The sequence below is a fragment of the Cervus elaphus genome, chromosome 11 (assembly GCF_910594005.1).
Source record: "Cervus elaphus chromosome 11, mCerEla1.1, whole genome shotgun sequence".
NCBI lineage: Eukaryota > Metazoa > Chordata > Mammalia > Artiodactyla > Cervidae > Cervus > Cervus elaphus.
The window spans coordinates 66,052,901-66,074,707 of NC_057825.1; the positions used below are offsets into that span (position 1 = coordinate 66,052,901).

Here is a 21,807-nt window from a genome sequence, read left to right on the forward strand (position 1 = left end):
AACCTGAGACAACAATATTTTTATGTAACATTTACTAACATAGCTAGCTAACATTAACTGCTCAGTACTATAAATAATTTACACACAGTATTTCCTATAATTTTCCTAAGAACTTTTTAGGAAGATAACATTATTTTTCCCTTTTAAAGATGAGGAAACTTTTGAGGCTTAATTTAAGTAATTTTTTTCTATGGTCAAGCATGTAGTTAAATGATAGCCAGAGGTAAGGGGTTTGACTTCAAAGCTTTTGCTTTGAACCATATCATAAAGTTTTCCTATATTTTAGGCCAAGATGTTATTCCAAATGATAATCCTCCCAAATCAAGTAGATTTTTTTTAAAGTGCTTTGCATTTTTTCCCTTGCACCAGATCCTTTGTAATCTGTTGGCAGTAGATGGTGTTAATGAACCTGATGTCCTAGCAATTAATGGTGGTAAGTATAAAAATAAATATTAAAATTATTACTGTTGATTTTATTTTTTAAGCAATGAAATATTTTTATTTCAGCTCTTATCTTCTTTCTTTTTTAAAGCTTCTGTAGCCCTCTCATTATCAGATATTCCTTGGAATGGACCTATTGGTAAGTTAGGATTTGAAAATAAAACATTTTTTCTATCACTTCTCACCTTTTTGGCTAAGATCATTGAAGAAACATATTTCTTTCAGAAAATAGGAGTGAGCATGCTATAGCAAGGGCATAAGATTTATTAGCTTTGATTTACTATTTCTTGGGGAATCTGATTAGATGACATTCTAAGAAGAGTCCTTTCAGATCTTTAAGACACTTTAATCTTTGCTTTGGGTTTTGTTTCTTATAGCAATATGTTTTGTGTTAGAGATTATTTTATGTTCTCAGATACTGTGACTTCTTAGTTGCCCCTTCTGTTTGAAGAAGTTCTCTATTTTTGGACTGAGAAATTGTCAGGGTGTACACACTCTTTCAAGATACTATTGAGATATAAAATTGTTTGTAACTTACAGCTCATGTAAGTTGTATTCATGCAATATACAAATGATTTCTCAGATAAATAATTAGTGAGTGTCCTAAATGCCCTATACTGGACTTAGCAATGAAGAACAGTTCTCATTCCAATCCCAATAAAAGGCAATGTCAAAGAATGCTCAAACTACCATACAATTGCATTCATCTCACACGCTAGCAAAGTAATGCTTAAAATTCTCCAAGCCAGGCTTCAGCAATACGTGAACTGTGAACTTCCAGATGTTCAAGCTGGTTTTAGAAAAGGCAGAGGAACCAGAGATCATATTGCCAACATCCACTGGATCATCAAAAAAGAGAGTTCCAGAAAAACATCTATTTCTGCTTTATTGACTATGCCAAAGCCTTTGACTGTGTGGATCACAATAAACTGTGGAAAATTCTGAAAGAGATGGGACCACGTGACCTGCCTCTTGAGAAACCTGTATGTAGGTCAGGAAGCAACACTTAGAACTGGACATGGAACAGACTGGTTCCAAATAGGAAAAGGAGTACGTCAAGGCTGTATATTGTCACCCTGCTTATTTAACTTATATGCAGAGTACATCATGAGAAACGCTGGGCTGGCGGAAGCACAAGCTGGAATCAAGATTGCTGGGAGAAATATCAGTAACCTCAGATATACAGATGATACCACCCTTATGGCAGAAAGTGAAGAAGAACTAAAGAGCCTCTTGATGAAAGTGAAAGAGGAGAGTGAAAGAGCTGGCTTAAAGCTCAACATTCAGAAAACTAAGATCATGGCATCTGGTCCCATCACTTCATGGCAAATAGATGGGGAAACAGTGGCTGACTTTTTATTTTCTTGTGCTCCAGAATCACTGCAGATGGTGATTGCAGCCATGAAATTAAAAGACACTTACTCCTTGGAAGGAAAGTTATGACCAACCTAGACAGCATATTAAAAAGCAGAGACATTACTTTGCCAACAAAGGTCCATCTAGTCAAGGCTATGGTTTTTCCAGTGGTCATGTATGGATGTGAGATTTGGACTATAAAGAAAGCTGAGCGCAGAAGAATTCATGCCTTTGAACTATGGTGTTGGAGAAGACTGTTGAAAGTCCCTTGGACTGCAAGGAGATCCAACCAGTCTATCGTAAAGGAGATCAGTCCTGGGTGTTCATTGGAAGGACTGATGTTGAAGCTGAAACTCCAGTACTTTGGCCACCTGATGTGAAGAGCTGACTCACTGGAAAAGACCCTGATACTGGGAAAGATTGAAGGCAGGAGGAGAAGGGGACGACAGAGGATGAGATGGTTGGATGGCATCACCGACTCGATGGACATGGGTTTGGGTTGACTCCAGGAGTTTGTGATGGACAGGGAGGCCTGGTGTGCTGCAGTTCATGGGGTCGCAGAGAGTCGGACATGACTGAGCGACTGAACTAAACTGAACTGAATGAAAGAACTAAGGCAGACTAGGTATTAGCAGTACAGAGATGAATGAGACAGTTCTTGGTTTCAGCATGAGTGAAACAATATAAACAATACTATAAAAGTATCTTCAGAGTGTTAAGAAAATGATAGAGAAGGCAGGTTTGTATTTGTGTGGTTGGGTGTCAGAGAGGGTTTCTCAAGAGTCACTGACATTTATGCTGTACCTTAGTAGGATCAGAAGGTAAGCACTTGTCTTAAGAGAAAATACAGTCAAGACTAGGAAAAGATTACGAGCATAATCACAGAGATGAATGCTGAACTTGAGTCTCCCAGTGAGGCCAGAAGATAGGGTGAGGTAGTATAATCAATGGTCCTTAAATACCACGATAGAAATACGGATTTTATTGTGGTCACTATTGAAGATAGGGATTGAAGCCATTACTGGAATGTCTTGAAAACTGAGTTTTTATTAAACAGTTGCCAATATTTTAATATATTTTAGGGGCAGTACGAATAGGAATGATTGATGGAGAATGTGTAGTTAACCCAACACGAAAAGAAATGGCAAACAGTACTTTAAATTTAGTGGTTACTGGAGCACCTAAAAGTCAGATTGGTAAGTAGTTTATGTGGTAGATTTGTTCTGGATTTTATGTATAGGCTTTGGCTTCTAAAAATGTATGTGTGTTTCATTAATTGTCCATAAACATTTTTGTTTTGTTTTATTGCTGCCCCATTTTGGTAGTGCTCTTGCTTATGTCAAACAATACCTAGAATTATAGAATGTTACATAACTAATTGAAATACAAAAGTTTTTATTAAGATAATTTTAGTAATTATTTTTAGACTGATAAGCTAGTCTAAAATTTGAAGTTTTAAATCTGGTAGTAAATAAATTGTTTTATTAGTTTAAATACTTTAATTTAGCTAATGTAGTCATTCTAAGCCTGTTTGTTGTCCTCTGAGAAAGAGTATCATATTTCCTTATAGGAAACTAGGGATAAAGATATGCACTGGACAATGGGTCACCTTTACTCCTTCCAACTAAAATGCCATAATCAACATGAACAAAAATCAGAGGCTGGTTCTGTTGAAGGGGAATAGCCTTTAACAGTCAAAATGACTTGGGTTTGAAACCCAGCATCTGCCATAGTTAACGATGCAATCTTGGACAAATAAATTAAGGTCTCTTAGTTTATCCTGCTACCTGATATTTGTTGTCTGGAACTTTTTGACACAGAATCTTCTGATGTAGGAACATTTTGATGAAATGTAAACTTATTAAACTTTTAGTGCTTTTTTGTTCAGTTAACATGTGAAATACCTCATTTCCAGCTGCTGCTTTTGGAATGTTCATGATGACTTAGAACTAGATGATAGACAAAATACATGAAAGAGGAATTGTGTATTATCTACATGTTGGTTAGGAATTGTGTGGTTAAGCTAAATAACAAGGCTTAAACAAGATAAGAACTTATTTTCTCTAAAGTAACAAAAATTCAGAGATAATGAGTCCAGGACAGTTATAGCAGCATCCCTAATGTCTTAAGAAATCTAGATTGTTTTATAGCTTTCTACTCTGCTGTCCTCAGGGTGTTGCCCACATCTTCATGCTTACGTACTAGCTACCAGTGGTGGTGTAATCGCCAAGTCGTGTACAAATCTTGCAACCCCATGGACTGTAGCCTGTCAGGCTTCTCTGACCATGGGATTCCAGAGCTCTGGCTAACAGAACTCTGGCCAACTTATCTTACTTACAGGCAGGAGGGGAAAAAAGAGGCGGGGGCAAGGGACCAGGAAGAATAGTAAAAAGATATGTGCCCACTAAGTAAGTCACCCTCCCTTTTAAAGGTGAAGGTGGATAACTATCACAATATAGAGAAGATTCTAAAGATTTTGGGAGGCTGTGAATAATGAATGACCCCTACATTATATTTGAGCATCTCAAAAAGGGCCCTGAGTAGAGTGTTGGTTTGCTATTTGAAGTTCACTTGGTCTATATCTGAAATTTTTCTGCTGAAAGTTAGTAACTTTCAGCAAAATTAGTAAAAAAAAAAAAAAAAAAATTACTGATTTATCAATTAGTAAATTGATTTGGCTACTTTATAGGGCCATTATGAAGATCAGAGTCAAGGTTTGTAGAGTACCCAACATAGTACCTAGAACCTAGTAAGCAAATGGTTAATATTACTGTTAAGATGCAAAATAAACAATCTCCTAAATGGTCATATACCTTTATCTGCCTTTATGTCTGAACCACTTTAATTTTAAAGAGATACTAGAGGAATGAACTGAGGATCTTTACTGTATCTGCAGAATGCCACAGAAACCCAATAGGCAGCCTTCCAGCTGTTGTTCTGACCTGTTCCTATGCTCTTTTTTAATTTAATTTACTGAGGTACAGTTTACATACATTAAATGCATGTTTTTAAATCTCCAGTTCTGTGAAAGGGAAAGGAGATGTCATGGGAACACAGATAAGACAAAGGATATAACCATCTCCATATCATGGTATCAGAGGAAGCTTCTTTGTGCCTAAAGTGAACAATTGAAACCTAACCTCCCTTCATTCTGCCCCATGTATATTTGTTTAATATTTCTCTACATTTAGAACCACAACAGAGAAGTGTTAGAATTTTTGCTTCGACCATCCAACAGTTTAGAAAATTCCAGACAAGTATTCCAGTGTGTTGTATTTACCCATATTTCTGCTTAATATGTTCCTAACATGGTTTCTTCCTTCATTGTTTTCTTTCTGTTTAGAGACCTTCCTTTAGCCATTTCAGGGTGACACATTTTCTTCGTTCTCCTACATCTAAGAATTTTGATTTCTCCTTCACTCTTAAATATTTTCACTGGGAATAGGATTCTGGGTTGACAGTTCTTCTCTTTCAGCACCTGAAAGATATTATGCCTCTTCTTCTGGCCTCCATGGTTTCTGATGATAAATCTGCTATTGTTTGAATTGCTTTTCCCATATGGGTATGGTGTCATTTTTCTCTAGCTGGTTTCAAGATTTTTTTCCTTTGTCTTTGGTTATCAGAAGTTTAATTATGATTTGTCTTTCTTTGGGTTATCTTATGTAGGATTTATTCAGCTTCTTGAATATGCAGGTTTATGTTTCCGCCAAATTTTGGAAATTTCCAGCTATTTTTCCCCCAGTACTTTTCAGCCCTGCCATCTTTCTCCTGTCTTTCCAAGACAGCAGTGACACAAATGTTAGATCTTCAGTTAGTTTCACAGATCTGCTTCAGCTGACTGATGGAATTCCAACATATAAAGCATATAAGATTTTTTTTTCCATTCTTTATTATGCTTAGAAGTCTTAGAAGTGACTTTTTAGAAGTAATTCATTATGACTTTTTAGCCATAATAAATCTTAATGACAACATGATGTGGTTAAACACACTAGTTTGATGGTAGCTATGCATGACATGATCTTAGACTTTGGACAAGTTGAGAGATGCCAGAAATGGCACACAGGTTGGCAAGAGTCTATTCAGCCTTATAGAAACCAGAGCTAAAATGCTAGAAGCCTTACTTTGGAGCTTCCCTGCTTTCCACAGGAATTATACTTTACAAAACTAAAAACAACCATTTTATGGTAGTAGCTTGGGTCCTCTAGTTGGCTAACTTGAAACAGTATCACTGCAAAGATTTCCCGACCCAAGCAAGAATTAGAAAATGTGACAAGGACCAAATTAAGTGAGAGGTCACATCAAATAATTGTTAAACAGGAAACGTTATTGGACATCTACTGTGCTGATATTTTAAATTTTCAATTTAAATACATTTTAAAAATAGATGCAATTGTATATGTTAAAGAATGGAATTTTATATTTGAATTATATCTTATAGAGCTGTTACAAAAAATTGCATACTTCATCTTCTGTTTCATTTTTTTAATGAGAAATTCTTCAGTAAATTTATGAAGAGTATATACTTAACTTCAAATATCAAGGTTTCTTTATTCATTTACTACTGTCTATACTTTGGAATTGTGTTAATTCTTAGGAAGGAAATCAAAAAGGTAGAACGTTGATCTGTAGTATTTGTCATGTTATGGTCTTTGAAAATGGTAAAATTGAAATTTGAAAATTCAGATTTGAAACATTTGAAAATTGGTAAAAGGTTCAATGGCAGTCTTTTTTTTTTTTTTTTTTTTTTTTTCTTTTTAGTCATGTTGGAAGCCTCTGCAGAGAATATTTTACAGCAGGACTTTTGCCATGCTATCAAAGTGGGAGTAAAACATACACAACAAATAATTCAGGGCATCCAGCAGTTGGTAAAAGAAAATGGTGTTATCAAGAGGACACCTCAGAAGTTATTTGTCCCTTCGCCAGAGATTGTCAGACACGCTCATAAGTAAGAACATCTGTACAAAAGAAAATATGAAAGTATCACCAGATTTAATTTCCTCTCAGAAATAACGTCTCATGGAAGCACTGTCCATGCATTACTTCCTAAATACCAGCTTTCTATTTTAAGAGTCATTGCCATAAATAGCAGTCTAATGCTTTTAAAAGGATAAACCTACATCTCTTCAAGGACCTAAGTTTAAATCTCAAAGGAAAGGGGAGAGTGAGTATCCTCGTCTAAATTAAGATAATTCTCCTCTCTCTCTGTCAAGGAAAAAGAGTATAAAGCATAAGATATTTGAATATCTAAGGAAACTGTTGAGGTTCTCAAAAAGAAATACAACCACCACTATATGCCCAGTCCTTGTAATAGTGCCTGTACATAAAGTACTCAATAAATTTTGAATGAATGACCAGAGAATTATTTCATTTGAAATAAACTAAAAAAGTTAATATTTCCCTTAGTATGAGTCTCACAGCCATTACTTAGAGATTAGAGTTTTAACACTACCCAATCAAAGGATTACCTGCAATAACAGCCAAAATGCATAGAAAAAATAAAAGGCAGCTGGTTCCATGACAGTGAGCAAAGAGAGAAAAATCTAAGATGAAATTAATTGAACAGTTAAGGGAAGGTATGTGTGAGTGATTCCCCTAATATGTGAGGAGAAAGAAATTTGTGTTCTCCTTCTCTTGTGACTCAGCTGGTAAAGAATCAGCCTGCAATGCAGGAGACCTGGGTTCAATCCCTGGGTTGGGAAGATCCCCTGGAGAAGGGAACAGCTACCCACTCTAGTATTCTGGCCTGGAGAATTCCATGGACTGTATAGTCCATGGAGTTGCAGAGTCGGACACAACTGAGTGACTTTCACTTCATCATAAATAGTAAACAGATTAACAGTGTTAGAGAGCAATAAATACATATTTTTAATTATGAAATGTTAAGTATTTTATCCTGTTAAATATTTCAGTCTTGTTTATAATAAACACTACCTAATGTTTCTACATATTATGCTGACCTTTACTTTTTGCTTAAAATAGACTCGCCATGGAAAAACTCTACGCAGTTTTTACAGATCATGAACATGATAAAGTAGGTATACCTGAATTTTGTTTATATAATTGTTCTGGAATTCTTTTTTGTCATAGCTCACACAATTTTGTTTATGAATATTTGTCATATTTTTATGACAAGGGGAGTATGTGAATACATGAATACATGAATTAAACAGGGAATATTTTGTACAAATCAATAACCAGTTGCGATCTTTTAAAGACTATTACCATTAGGGAAATCTGATTACTATTACAATGTGTTAATTGTGTAGTAATTTAAAAAATAGAAATGTTTAATACAAATGCCATATATAACAACTGAACTTCAACTTTCTTTTAGATTTCCAGAGATGAAGCTGTTAACAAGATTAGGTTAGATACAGAGGAACAACTAAAAGGTAAATTTTACTTTTTTTTTTACTTTAAAAAAATAAAGGAAATAATAGATTTTAAAATTTCAGTTGTTAAGAGATCAGTTATTCTTGTTACTCCTTAGTTTTATCTTTAGTAAACTTGTGATAATGATACATCCCGAAGTTACTATTAAACTGACTTCTATGAATGGGTAAGAACTGCACCTGACCCAAAGTGAGCACCAATAAATGCTGAATATGAGGTGTTCCTAATCTTTTCTAAATCAAATTCTTACACTCCAAAATGGGTACCCTTGTATCCTGTCCTATGAAAACCTAAAAGATACTCTTTAAAATTCTTGTTTAATTTATAAAATTGCAATACTAACATGGTTTGTGAGGATTGAATGAATAAACCATTTACATCTATGCCTGGCACATAGCAGGTATTCAGTAAACAACTGATGTTATTAACATGTGGAATTATAAAATTTAGATTTTAAAGAATCTTTCTCTCTAAAAATTATTAAACAAAAGGATTTTATTGCTTAATAGCAGTCACACAAACTGATGTGTACCACACATGACATATAGTTCTTGTTAATTTTTCTAATAGACAAATATCCTCTTACCTGCATATCTCAAGACAAAAATTTTGCTGCTAGCATCAATATTAAGGCCATTATGTATTTCTATAATTACCTATATCCATTATCTATATCTGTAATTGCCATTGAAAAAGTGGTTTTTTCTCAGTGTATTTCATCCTATTAAGGATTAGAAGTCAGTCAGATAGAGAAGGAGAAATAACATATGACATTCCTTATATGTGGAATCTGAAAAGAAATGATACAAATGAACTTATTTGTAAAACAGAAAGAGACTCACAGACTTAGAGAATGGTTGCCAGGGGGGAAGGAAGGAGGGAAAGGATAGTTAGGAAGTTTGGTTTGGACATGTACACACTGCTGTATTTAAAATGGATAACCAACAAGGACCTACTGAATAGCACATGGAACTCAGCTCAGTGTTATGTGGCAGCCTGGATTGGAGGGGAGTTTGGGGGAGAATGGATACATGTACACATAGCTGAGTCCCTTCACTGTTCACCTGAAACCATCACAACATTGCTATCCAGCTATACCCCAATACAAAATAAAAAGTTGGGGAGGGGGAGGATGCCAAAAAAAAAATGAGTAGAAGTTGTATAACACCAGCTGCCTTATTTAAAAAGAAAGTGATTTTAATAATATATAGTCGTGGGGCTTCCCAGGTGGCGCTGGTGGTAAAGAACCTGCCTGCCAAAGTAGAAGACATAAGAGATGTGGGTTCAATTCCTGGGTCAGGAAGATCCCGTGGAGGAGGGCATGGCAACCCACTCCACTAAAAAAAGAAAATTAGTAATAATAATACAGAGTCAAATACCTTCATGACTATCTGGGTTCATAGGATAATATTTTAAATGTTTTGTTACTAATTTTTCTAAATGCAACCTAGTTAAAGTATAAAAATTAATATTAAAAATTATTCCTGTCTGAAAAAGACACAATATATATCTCTCTGTGGCCATTTCTTATGTTCTGGCCACTTTCAAGTTATGTTTAATAAACCAAATGCTTAAGAGAACAGTGCTTAGAACTTGGCATGAATTAACTATTAAGATAATAGATAAAGTAGCTTAACATTTAAAAGCATAAGCCTAGGCAGACATCTTTATTCAGGTCACAGCTGTCAGTTACTACCTGGGTGATCTCTGGCAACTTGCTTCTCTTCAGGCCTGTTTTTTCTTCTGTAAGACAGAGATAACAATAATAGCATTTATCTCACAGATTCCTATAGAGATGAAAGGTATTTAAATAAAAACATGTAAAATACCTGGGTTATGAAAGAACTTGATAAATGGTAACTAAAAACTAGTCAGCAGGGGGCTTTCCTCACTGATAAAAGAATCTGCCTGCCAGTGCAGGGCACATGGGTTCGACCCCTGATCGGGGAAGATCCCACATACTGTGAAGCAACTAGGCCCATGCACCACAACTGTTGAGCCTGTGCTCTAGAGCTCAGGAGCCACAACTGCTGAAGCACTCACTCCCTAGAGCCCATGCTTCACAACAAGAGAAACCACCACAACTAAAGAGTAGCAACTAAAGAGTAGGTCCTGCTCGCCACAACTGGAGGAAAGCTCATGCAGCAACAAAGACCAAGCACAGCCAAAAATAAAGAAATAAACGAAAATCTATTAAACAAAAAACAAAAACTAGTCAGTGAGGATTTGTAATGTATAAAGAAAATTATTCCTCTATTTGTGGACTAAAATAAAAGTTCCTAAGGCAAAACAGTGAAGGAGACTACTCTTAAAAATATCACTTAAAACTTCTCATAAAATGGTTGGCTGGATATGTCAGATAACAATGAAATAGTTGATTTTAAAGCACTACTGTTCTGGTAGAAAGCAAACTCAGTTCAGTTCAGTCGCTAAGTCATGTCCAACTCTTTGCGACCCCATGAATCGCAGCATGCCAGGCCTCCCTGTCCATCACCAACTCCCGGAGTCTACCCAAACCCATGCCCATCAAGTCAGTGATGCCATCCAGCCATCTCATCTTCTGTCATCCCCTTCTCCTCCTGCCCCCAGTCCCTCCCAGCATCAGGGTCTTTTCCAGTGAGTCAACTCTTCTCATCAGGTGGCCAAAGTATTGGAGTTTTAGCTTCAGCATCAGTCCTTCCAGTGAACACCCAGGACTGATCTCCTTTAGGATAGACTGGTTGGATCTCCTTGCAGTCCAAGGGACTCTCAAGAGTCTTCTCCAGCACCACGGTTCAAAAAAATCAATTTTTCGGTGCTCAGCTTTCTTCACAGTCCAACTCTCACATCCATACATGACCACTGGAAAAACCATAGCCTTGACTAGATGGACCTTTGTTGGCAAAGTAATGTCTCTGCTTTTTAATATGCTGTCTAGGTTGGTCATAACTTTCCTTCCAAGGAGTAAGTGTCTTTTAATTTCATGGCTGCAATCACCATCTGCAGTGATTTTGGAGCACAAGAAAATAAAGTCTGACACTGTTTCCACTGTCTCCCCATCTATTTGCCATGAAGTGATGGGACCAGATGCCATGATCTTAGTTTTCTGAATGTTGAGCTTTAAGCCAACTTTTTCACTCTCCTCTTTCACTTTCATCAAGAGACTTTTTAGTTCCTCTTCACTTTCTCCCATAGGGTGGTATCATCTGGATATGTGAGGTTATTGATATTTCTCCCGGCAGTCTTGATTCCAGCTTGTGCTTCATCCAGCCCAGCGTTTCTCATGATGTACTCTGCATATAAGTTAAATAAGCAGGGTGACAATATACAGCCTTGACGTACTCCTTTTCCTATTTGGAACCAGTCTGTTGTTCCATGTCCAGTTCTAACTGTTGCTTCCTCACCTGCATATAGGTTTCTCAAGAGCAAACTAGGTTCCCATTAATGGTACATTTGAGGTATAATAGTTGTGTCTCTCCTACTTAAAAACTTTTGCTTAGAGGACTAATGTTCAGTCAGCTCCTTTGGCTCTATTCCATAGTTAATTGATTTGACACTGTGAACTTAAAGAGAAATTTTATCTTCCAAAAAGAGAACATCTTTGTTTTGGTTTGTCTTTCTTCTACAGAAAAATTTCCAGAGGTTGATTCCTATGAAATAATAGAATCCTTCAATGTTGCTACAAAGGATGTTTTTAGAAGTATTATTTTGAATGAGTACAAAAGGTAAACATATCCTTTTTTTTTTTTTTAACATATCCTTTTTTGATGGAATTGAAGCACGTACTCTCTGCAAATTTCCTTGAAAGGGACAACTAGCTGAAAGCTAGAAACTAGGATTTTTTCCTTCAAATAACAGGAAGTCATTAGATAGCTGTGGACAAGTGTGTGGATTCTGTCGATATGTTTTGACTGTCTCTCTGTAGGCTTCATGTGTAGAGCATTGCTTCAAAGCCATGACTGCATGTCAGAATTACCTGTAGAGCTTTTTAACAAGGGTATGGGTCATAACCCCTGAGATTCTAATTCAGTGGGACTTAGGATGGGGCCAGCTATCTATATTACTTTTTAAACTTATGCAGGTGGTTATGATATGCAGTTCAAGTAGAGAATGTTGTGGTAGTGATCAAGAGATAATATGTGATTTTTCTGACTTACAACACTGCTGTAAATAAGTATTTCCTTTATTACTATAGGTGTGACGGTCGAGATTTGACTTCACTTAGGAATATAAATTGTGAGGTAGATATGTTTAAGATTCTTCACGGATCGTCATTATTTCAGAGGGGACAGACACAGGTAATGTATGTAAAAAGCTACAATTATTTGCTAATACATGATTGTTTAGTTAGTCTTAATAGAAGTACATTTATGTAGGTTTTTATCATATGGAATATATTATCTATTCAGAATAAGATCTGATTTTTTAAAAATATGTTTAAAGATAATGAACATATCAGTTGCCCCAAAGAATTTCCTTGTTGCTGTCTGGTCTCTTGTTCCTGCTCCCCTCCCTTTCCTTAGGCAACTTTCATCACTGCAAATTAGTTGCATTTCTAGAATTATCTGGTAGTTTTATTACATTTTTCTTTTAATCTTAGGTATACGAAATTAAGTCACTCATCTCTCTCTTTAGTCACTAAGTCGGTCACTCATCTCTCTTTCTCTTTAGTTGCTCAGTCATGTCAAACTCTTGCGACCCCATGGACTGTAGTCTGCCAGGCTCCTCTGTCCATGGGATTCTCCAGGCAAGAATACTGGAGTGGGTTGCCATTTCCTTCTCCAGGGGATCTTCCCGACCCAGGTCTCTTGCACTGCAGGCAGATTCTTTACCAACTGAGCTAAGAGGGAAGCCCAGCATTTTTTTGGCTGTACCACGTGGCATGTAGGATCTTAATTCCCTGACCAGGGATTGAGCCCCTGTCCCCTTCATTGGCAGTGTGGAGTCTTAACCACTGGACCACCAGGGAAGTCCCAAGTCACTCATACTCCTCAGTTTATGATACTGTCACTGTTGGTCTATTCGAGGCTCTCACTTGTTTTTTCCATTTAACCTGAACCTCAGTCCTGTTCTTTTCCTTTACATAGGCACCTGTCCTCTTATATTTAACATATATTTGTATGCATGTTTCATGTATGGTAAAATGCTTTAATTATGTAAATCACTAATTCTGCCCACGTAATGGGTACAAAGTGGTATGTCATTGCTTTCATTTGTATTTCCTAATGAGGAATGAATGAATCTCTCTTTATATGATAGCCAATTAACATGGTAACTGTATAAACCATACCCTGTGGGGTGCATACCTCCAGGGCACTCCTATAGATATTGTCTCAACACTATAGATAGAGTTCAACAAAGTGGTAGCCCTAGTTTAGGTTTGCTCTTTCATGAATTATCTGCTTATATCCTTTGACCAATTTTTTTTTCTTTTTTTTTTTTAATATGGTTTACTGTCTTTTTCATGCTATTTTTCATGCTATTTTTTAGTGAATTCTTATGTGTTTTAAATATGAATCCTTTTCAGCAACCACAATTTGTATGTATCATCTCCTTCTTTGCCATAAGCCTTCTAGCTTTATTTGTGGTAGTCTACTAGAGGCATACCTTGGATATACTGCAAGTTCAGCTTCAAACCAGCATGATAAATATCACAGCAAAGCAAATCACACAAATTTTTTGGTTTCCCAGCACGTATGAAACTTACATTTTAAACTATCTGTAGTCTGTAGTACATAGTATGATAGCATATGTCTTAAATAACTGTACAAACCTTAATTTAAAAATACTGCTAAAAAAACACTAACCATCATCTGAGCCTTCAACAAGTCATAATCTTTTTGCTGGTGGAGGTTTTGAAAATTTTAAGCATTAACTACAATGTGACACCAAGATAAGAAGGGAGTAAATGCTGTAGGAAAAGTGGTGCTGATGTACCTGCTTGACACAGGTTTGCCACAAACCTTCAGCCTGCTTTTAAAAAAATCATTATTGGCAAATAATTAAAAAGTTAAACACAGTACAGTGAAGTACAGTAAAATGAGACATGCCTATATATGTCTACAGTGAGCCTAAAATCTTTAGTTTTGAGATCTTCTTTAAGAAATCCTTACTCCAAAGGCATAGAATTATGCACCTACTATTAACTTTCTAGTTTTAGCTATATCTGCCTTGGAGTTTATTCCTATACATGGGGTGAGGTAAAAACCCTCCAGAATGAGTCAGTTTTGCAACAGTGTTTACTAAAAATTCATTTTTCCCCATTAATTTGTAGTCACCTTATCATATTGAAAATGTACATTTTTGAACTATACACTCTGTTCCATTGTTTGTGAGTTCCCTGGGCCAGTGTCAAACTGCTTTAATTATTATAGTTGGGAGATATATTTTAATACCTGAGGGACAAAACTTCCCTTTTTATTCTTCCTTCCCTCCCTCCCAAAATCGTCTTAGCTATTCTGGTACCTTTGTTCCTTCATTTAAATCAGTGATTTAGATTGGCTTTGCACTGACTTTATGGAATGAGTAAAAAATGATATTTTTACAATTTCAATCAGTCTTTCAATAAATATAATCTGTCTTCTTTGATTTGTGTTTTCTTTTATGCCTTTTAGTAAAAGTTTATTATTTTTATTTTTTTGGCCATGCAAAGTCGCTTGCAGGATCTTAGTTCCCCAACCACGGATTGAACCTGAGCCCTCGCTATGAGAGTGTGGTGTCCTATCCACTGGACCACTAGGGAATTCCCAAAAGTTAAAATAAATAGCTCCATTAAGATATTTTGTATACTTTTGTTAACCATTCTGACAATCTTTGCCTTTTAACTGGAGTGTTTTGTTCATTAATGTTCAGTTTAATTATTAATTGAATTTAGTCTGTCATTTTATTATTTGTTTTTTGTCAAGCCTCTCTTTTTTTTTTCTATTCCTTCTGCGTTCTTTTTGGATTAATTTAATATTTTTTAAGATCTCCATTTTAATTTGTGTATTTGCTTTTTAGCTACACTTCTATATTATTTTATATGGTTACTATTAGAGAATATGGTATGCATCCTTAACTTTTCATAGTCTTTTTACAGTTTATTTTTCCCACTTCACACAAAATGAGTAAAGTGCTACCATTTAGGTATATTTGCCCCTTATTCTATCCTTTATGCTGTATTTACTTCAGGAGTTATATCTACGTGTGTTACATCTCTACAAGGCAACATTATGACCTTTATTTTAAACAATTATGTTTTTTTTTCCCCCATTGGATCTTCAGGAAGAAATAAAACCCATCAGAAATGTCAAATATGTGGGTCAATATAAAAGTCTATCTTTTTTTTTCTTTAAATAAATATACACAATTGTTAAACAATTATGTATACATAATTGTTATTTTAAACAATTGTTAATAACAATTTAAACAATTGTTAAACAATTATGTATTTAAAGAAAAAAAAGATAGACTTTTATATTGACCCACATATTTGACATTTCTGATGGGTTTTATTTCTTCCTGAAGACCCAGGTTTCTTTTTGGTGTTACTTTCCTTCAATCTGACAAGACTTCCTTTAGTATTGTCCTTTGGATCATATGATAACAAATTCCTATTTTTCATTTATCTGAAAATGTCTTTATCTTTTTACAAAGAATCTTTTTGCCAGAATATAGATTCTGGGTTGATATCTTTTAGCACTCAAAGAAATGGCCTGTTCCTCTTTGTTTTCCTTTTTCTGATGAGAAGTCAGGATTCATTCATTTATCATTGTCCCTGTAATTTATTGTTTTGTCTGGGTGCTTTCAAGGTTTTCCTTGTCTTTGGTTTTCAGCAGCATGACTGGGACAAGTGTGGTTTTCTTTTATTTATCCTACTAAGAGTTTCCTGAGCTTTAAACCTGTAAATTTGAATCTTTCATCAAACTTGAGAAATTTCAGCTGTAATTTCTTCAAATATTTTTTCTATCTCATTCTCACTTTTCTCTCATTCTGGGATTGCCAGTACATATGTTTAGGCCTTTTGATATTGTCCCATATGTCCTGGAGGTTGTGTTGTTTTTTCCCCGCTTTTTGTTCTATAAGTTGGGCAGTTTCTTCTAATCCTTGTTCATATTCACTGACTCTTGCATTATCTTATTTTTCAGTTCTAGAATTTCTATTGGTTCTTTTTTATGTCCTTGAATATAATTATAGTAGCTATTGAAAATCTTTTGTCTTTTAATCCAACATCTGAATCCACTCAGGATCTGTCTCTATTCATTGTCTTTTCTTTTAAGAATGGGCCCCTATTTTCTCTTTTCTTATAGATTGTATCCTGGATGTTGTGAATGATACAGTGTAGGGTCTCTGGATTATATTATATCCCTTCAGTCTTCTTAGATTGGCTTTTTTTTTCTTTTTTCCAGTTTTAAGCAGGAAGTTAGTTTTATTGGCTGAACTTTTGAGGATTCCTTTATGGGCAGGTTTATAAATACTCTTCTTCTTGTCCTCCTCCCCCAGCACTCCTAATACCTTTCGTATGTAGTCTGTGTGATATGAGACATCTGGATTTTTTAGATTTACATATAATGTTTATATGTAAATTATATAATTTCTGATGTTTACTGTACCTTGAATAAATGTTTATTGTACCTTGGCAAGCTTTGAATAGAATGTACTTATTTCTTTAAAAGCTAAATGAGTTTTTCACATGTTTTTCGTTTTCATCTTTGTTGTTAGTAAATTAAAGCCTGAAGAATTTCATTTTTTCTTTTTTAGGTGCTTTGTACTGTTACATTTGATTCATTAGAATCTAATTTTAAGTCAGACCGAATTATAACAGCTATAAAGTAAGTTATGTTTCCTGGTTATGATGTTACAATATATAATTCATGTGGCATATTACCATTATTTCTTAAAACCGTATCTCTATACTTAATTTTTCTGTTTATTACATAAGTGATTGCAAGGGGTTTTTTGTGCTATATTTGTCTCCTAACTTACTTATTCAAACAAAATATTTAATTCTCTAGCATGGGTACATTTAGTTTATTCTCTTATCTCTAGAATCATTACTCTGGATAGATTTTTCTATTAACAATAAGTAAGAATCCCAGTTCCCAAAAAGAATCTGGAAGTTGTTAAATTAAAAAAACTTATCTAATTCTAAGGTACATTTGAACTTATGTTTTAAAAAACACTTGGTTCTCCTCCTCTGTTCCTAAAAAGTCAGCAGTAAAATCATGTTGATCAATTTTATATGATCAGAATCTATATTACAGTCCTCACCAACATTTCTGCAGCAGAGTTCTGAACTCACAGCCACAAATTTTCCTCAGTGCCTAACAGGGTTGCTTCCCTTTCCTTTGTTAAGGGTCTCAAATGACCAAAGGACTACCTCCCATTTTCTGCTTCCCAACTGATGAAGATAATCCCTAGTACCTTCAAGATTGTTGTTGCTTAGTCACCATGTCGTGTCCAACTCTTTGGTGATCCCATGAACTGTAGCCCACTAGGCTCCTTTGTCCATGGGATTTCCCAGGCAAGAATATTGGAGTAGGTTGCTGTTTCCTTCTCCAGGGGATCTTCTTGACCCAGGGATCAAATACATATGTCTTTGTGTCTCCTGCCTTGGCAGGCAGATTTTTTTTTTTACCACTGAGCCACCAGGGATGCTCATCTTTAAGACAGCTTCACTAATTATTTTTCATGTACCTAATAAAAATAACAATGCAGCTGTATGTATAAGACTTGAATGTTCATCATAATCATGATTCTCTGTGGCAGGGGAGCTCTTAAACTTCTGTATTTTAAATTCCCACCTAGGCCAAAACTTGGTTGCCCTGCTGTTCTTCATGCTGACTCCCTTCTTCTAGGAGGCAACACAGCTTCATAAGTGTGTGTACTGGGTTTGGCCAGGGTACCTCTCTACGTTCTAGTCCCAGGTCTATAACCTCTGTAAGTGAGGTGGTACATATCACACATCTATGCTGGTCTTTTGTCTTCTCACCTTATGAAGTGCAGGTACTTGGCTAATGATCCCTAGGCTCCTCTATAGCCCCCTAAATCTATGATTCCTTTAATCTTCTGGAGGTGTCTTGTTTTCAAGTTTCTTTCCAAAAGGCTGTAATTTATGGTTGTGCAGATCCAGCCCTGGCTTAAGACTTTCTAAATCCTCTGTACAGAGAAGTGCCTTTTGTAATCCCACTCAAAGGGAACACTGCTTGTGCCAAGAACCTGTGTATGCCTGTCTTTCCCACAATTAAAATTTGGTTTCCTGCTTCCAGGAATTTTTTCTTCTCATCTTTATTCTCCCCAATGTTGTACATTCAGTAACAGTTCTCTTCGCAATCTTTTCAAACCCTGAAAAAAATCTTTGCCTGTCAGATCCTCTGATTGTTCTGTCATTTCAGTTATTGATTTTCATTTCACGTTTGTCTTAGAAGATCATAACTGAGATTTAAATGATATATATATAACATTTAGGATTCTCACTAGTTATTAATGCTTTAAAATGTGTCTGTTGTCTTAGTATTTTAAGTCTGGATATCTAAGTCTTTATTTGAAGCAAAATTGTTTTCTTAATCTGTGTAGAATTCATTCAAAAGCCCTGACCCTGGTGGGGGGGGCGGGGGGGCGGGCAACACAACTGTCTCTGACATTCATCCTTCTAATTCTTCTGGTATTTAATTTCAGACCAATTCTCCTTAATAACCAGTTGTTTTTTTTAATTCACTTACATCTTTTTTCATTGTTTATTGAATAAATTTATATCTGCATGATGTCTTTAATATTATGCTTTTTGTTTGTAGTGGGATAAAAGATAAAAATTTCATGCTGCACTATGAGGTAAGGTGAATTTTTCCCCAGTGTTTTATTTTGAAAGATTTTTACAGTAGATAACCTTTATATCCACTACCTAGGTTCCTGCCATTAACATTTTACTATGCCAGTTTTATCATATATCTGTTAAGGTTTGGGCACTTATTTTAATGCTTATAGAGGGATTTAGAGAGTAGAGAGACAAGTAATACCTTTCCAACCAACAACATCCTGTTCTTAGTCAATACATAAAGGCTAAAGTATAGTAGACAATATTGTATTAGTCAAGAAAGAGTTGTAACTGTTCACATGTATGTCCAACAAGTGGGGCTTTTCAAATACTTCACCTGGCAAATCACCATCTCCCTTTAGTTCATTTAAATGTTCATATTTTTACTCATTTGCTTAGCAGCAAAAGAACTGAGGTATTTAATGTTAAATTATTTTATGTATGACATCAGTACATGCAATGAGTTTTTGATTAGCTTTTCTAAGGGACCAGCCATGACACAACCATATAGCACTCTAATACTAGTATTTGAAGCACACAGTTTGGGAGACTAGTGTGCAGCAGCAGGCCTTCTGAGTGGCTGTTGCTGGCTGCCCAGAATCCCAGCATTCAATTTTGTTGAATCTGCTATAGCTAATAGAGAATATTTCATGTAGAAAATATATGCTAGAGAATATCTAAACCTGGAGATTCTCACAGGTTTTAAATCCCTAATATCCTGTTTGGAATATATACAGATGCTAGAGAAGCCAGAGAGGAATTATAATTGAAAAGGCAAATCTTAGGTCAAGAACTGAAGAGCACATGGCAGTCTTTAAAAAAAATCTTTATAAAGTCTTTAAAAAGGGCACCTGCATAAAATACAGCTCTAGCTGATAATTGGGAAAAGAGGTGAGGGCAGAGGCAGGAGAAAGATAGGGGCTGTATTGCTATTTTATTTCATTTTCTTTTTTTAATCTTTTTATCATAAAATACAGGTACTGAAAACCATATAAAACAAAGGATGACTTAATGAGTTTTCATAAGACAGACATCCTTGTAACTACCACCAAAGTCATAGAATAGAAGGTGTCCAGTCAGTCCTTCCATGTTTTTCATCCCAGTCTTAAAAACCTTCTTTCCCTAAAAGTAACTACTATTCTAAGTTTTATATTAATAGTAATCACTTCCTTGGGTTTCTGTCACACATCCCTAAATACAACAGTGTAGTCTCATCCTTTTTTTTTTTAATTTGATATTCTTTAAGTCTCTTTTAATCTATAGGTCTCTCCTCCATCATATTCTTTTCTTTACAGTCTTTCTGTTGAACTCCCAGAGCCATCTGACCTGTAGTATTCCCCACAGCCTGGGGGCTGATGGCACTCATGGTATACAGTTCAGTGGTCTGTCTCCTGCAAATTGACCACTAGATCTAGAGGCTTTATCAGATTCATGTTCCATCTCTCTTTTTAAAAAATATTTAGTTAAAGTAAGTGGAATTCCAGATTTTTACAGGAATTTTTCAGTTTTTTAAATAACTACATCTAGTTTACATTCTTTTAAGACAGTATATCAATCAAATAAAATAGTTTGCAACTCTTGGCTAAAGTAATACCCTTATTGGAAAAGATCTGTTTCCTTAATGTGCATTTTTTAATGTATATTTCTTGTATTATAAAAATATAGTATTTTGTTAACAATTTAAATATTACAGAAGTTTGAGTTGTAAATCCTCATAACCATCCATTTCCTACCCCAGGTCATATAAACACTAGAAATAGCTACTTTTAGCAATTTGGTATATGTCTTAGGGTCCAGACATTTTCTGTGTGTATGAGTGTACTTTTTTCGTTTTTTTTTAACAAATATGGGATTCTATTTATATTTGTAACTTATTTATATATATGGGATATCTTTCCATGTCAAGTGCTTTTTGTTTGTTTTTTTAAGTTTCCTCCCTATGCAACTAATGAAATTGGCAAAGTTACTGGTGTAAATAGAAGAGAACTTGGGCATGGTAAGTACAAATCTCTGTATGTACATGATTTTACTAAAGAGACTTAACTTATTTTTTTTTTGGCTCATTATTTTCTGTTCTGATTTAGGTGCTCTTGCTGAGAGAGCTCTGTATCCTGTTATTCCTAAAGATTTTCCTTTCACCATAAGAGTCACATCGGAAGTACTAGAGTCAAATGGTATGGTTTTGAAATATTTTTCCTATTGAAAAAGAATGGACTCCCTGTTAGAGTTTTAACTTTTCATAAGTAATGTTTCATTATGTTTATTAGTACCCAAAACCACTGCAAGAGAAAAATATGTTTAATCATATACTTGTCTGAATCTCTGTTCTTACCTAATGATATGCTTTGAAAACAATATAATATAAAAAAAAATGTTTATCTTTGTATCTCTTTTACAGTAGATCCAGTTTTGGTTATTTGCTTCCTTATTTTTATAAACAAACCATAGAGCAAGGCCAGCTTGGAAAGAGGAAGGGAGGAAAACATAGTGAACCGTTAAGCAGGGGACACTTGTCATGTATCACAGATATAAGAATATATTACAAAAAAAAAGAATATATTACAGAGAAAGGCTGGGTTTAAAAAGCCAAATTTATTTTTTTATTTTTTCAAAAGAAATTATCTTTTTTTTTTTTCTTTTTTGCCATGCCATGCAGCTTGTGGGATTTTAGTTCTTCTAGATCCCCAGCCAGGGATTTAACCTAGGCCCTTGGCAGTGAGAGCACAGAGTCCTAACCACTGAGTACTGCCTGGAAATTCCCAACAGTCAAATTTAAATTGAAACTCGGTCGCAGGTGAAGGGAAGGTAGCATAATCATTAAAGGCAGAAAGGGCACAGGATTCTCA

General features: G+C 35.2%; 1 protein-coding gene across 2 annotated transcripts in view; it reads left to right on the top strand.

Moving 5' to 3' along the window:
* PNPT1 (polyribonucleotide nucleotidyltransferase 1) overlaps positions 1 to 21,807 on the top strand; it is a 43,141-nt gene that overhangs the window by 8,730 nt on the left and 12,604 nt on the right. For both annotated transcript variants that reach the window (XM_043917974.1, XM_043917975.1), the window contains exons 6-17: positions 370 to 433; positions 533 to 580; positions 2,880 to 2,993; positions 6,556 to 6,742; positions 7,777 to 7,828; positions 8,132 to 8,189; positions 11,798 to 11,894; positions 12,365 to 12,467; positions 16,909 to 16,979; positions 18,942 to 18,978; positions 20,891 to 20,957; positions 21,046 to 21,135. In XM_043917974.1, coding sequence (XP_043773909.1) covers positions 370 to 433; positions 533 to 580; positions 2,880 to 2,993; positions 6,556 to 6,742; positions 7,777 to 7,828; positions 8,132 to 8,189; positions 11,798 to 11,894; positions 12,365 to 12,467; positions 16,909 to 16,979; positions 18,942 to 18,978; positions 20,891 to 20,957; positions 21,046 to 21,135 — 988 coding nt within the window. The remainder of the gene's footprint in view (positions 1 to 369; positions 434 to 532; positions 581 to 2,879; positions 2,994 to 6,555; positions 6,743 to 7,776; positions 7,829 to 8,131; positions 8,190 to 11,797; positions 11,895 to 12,364; positions 12,468 to 16,908; positions 16,980 to 18,941; positions 18,979 to 20,890; positions 20,958 to 21,045; positions 21,136 to 21,807) is intronic.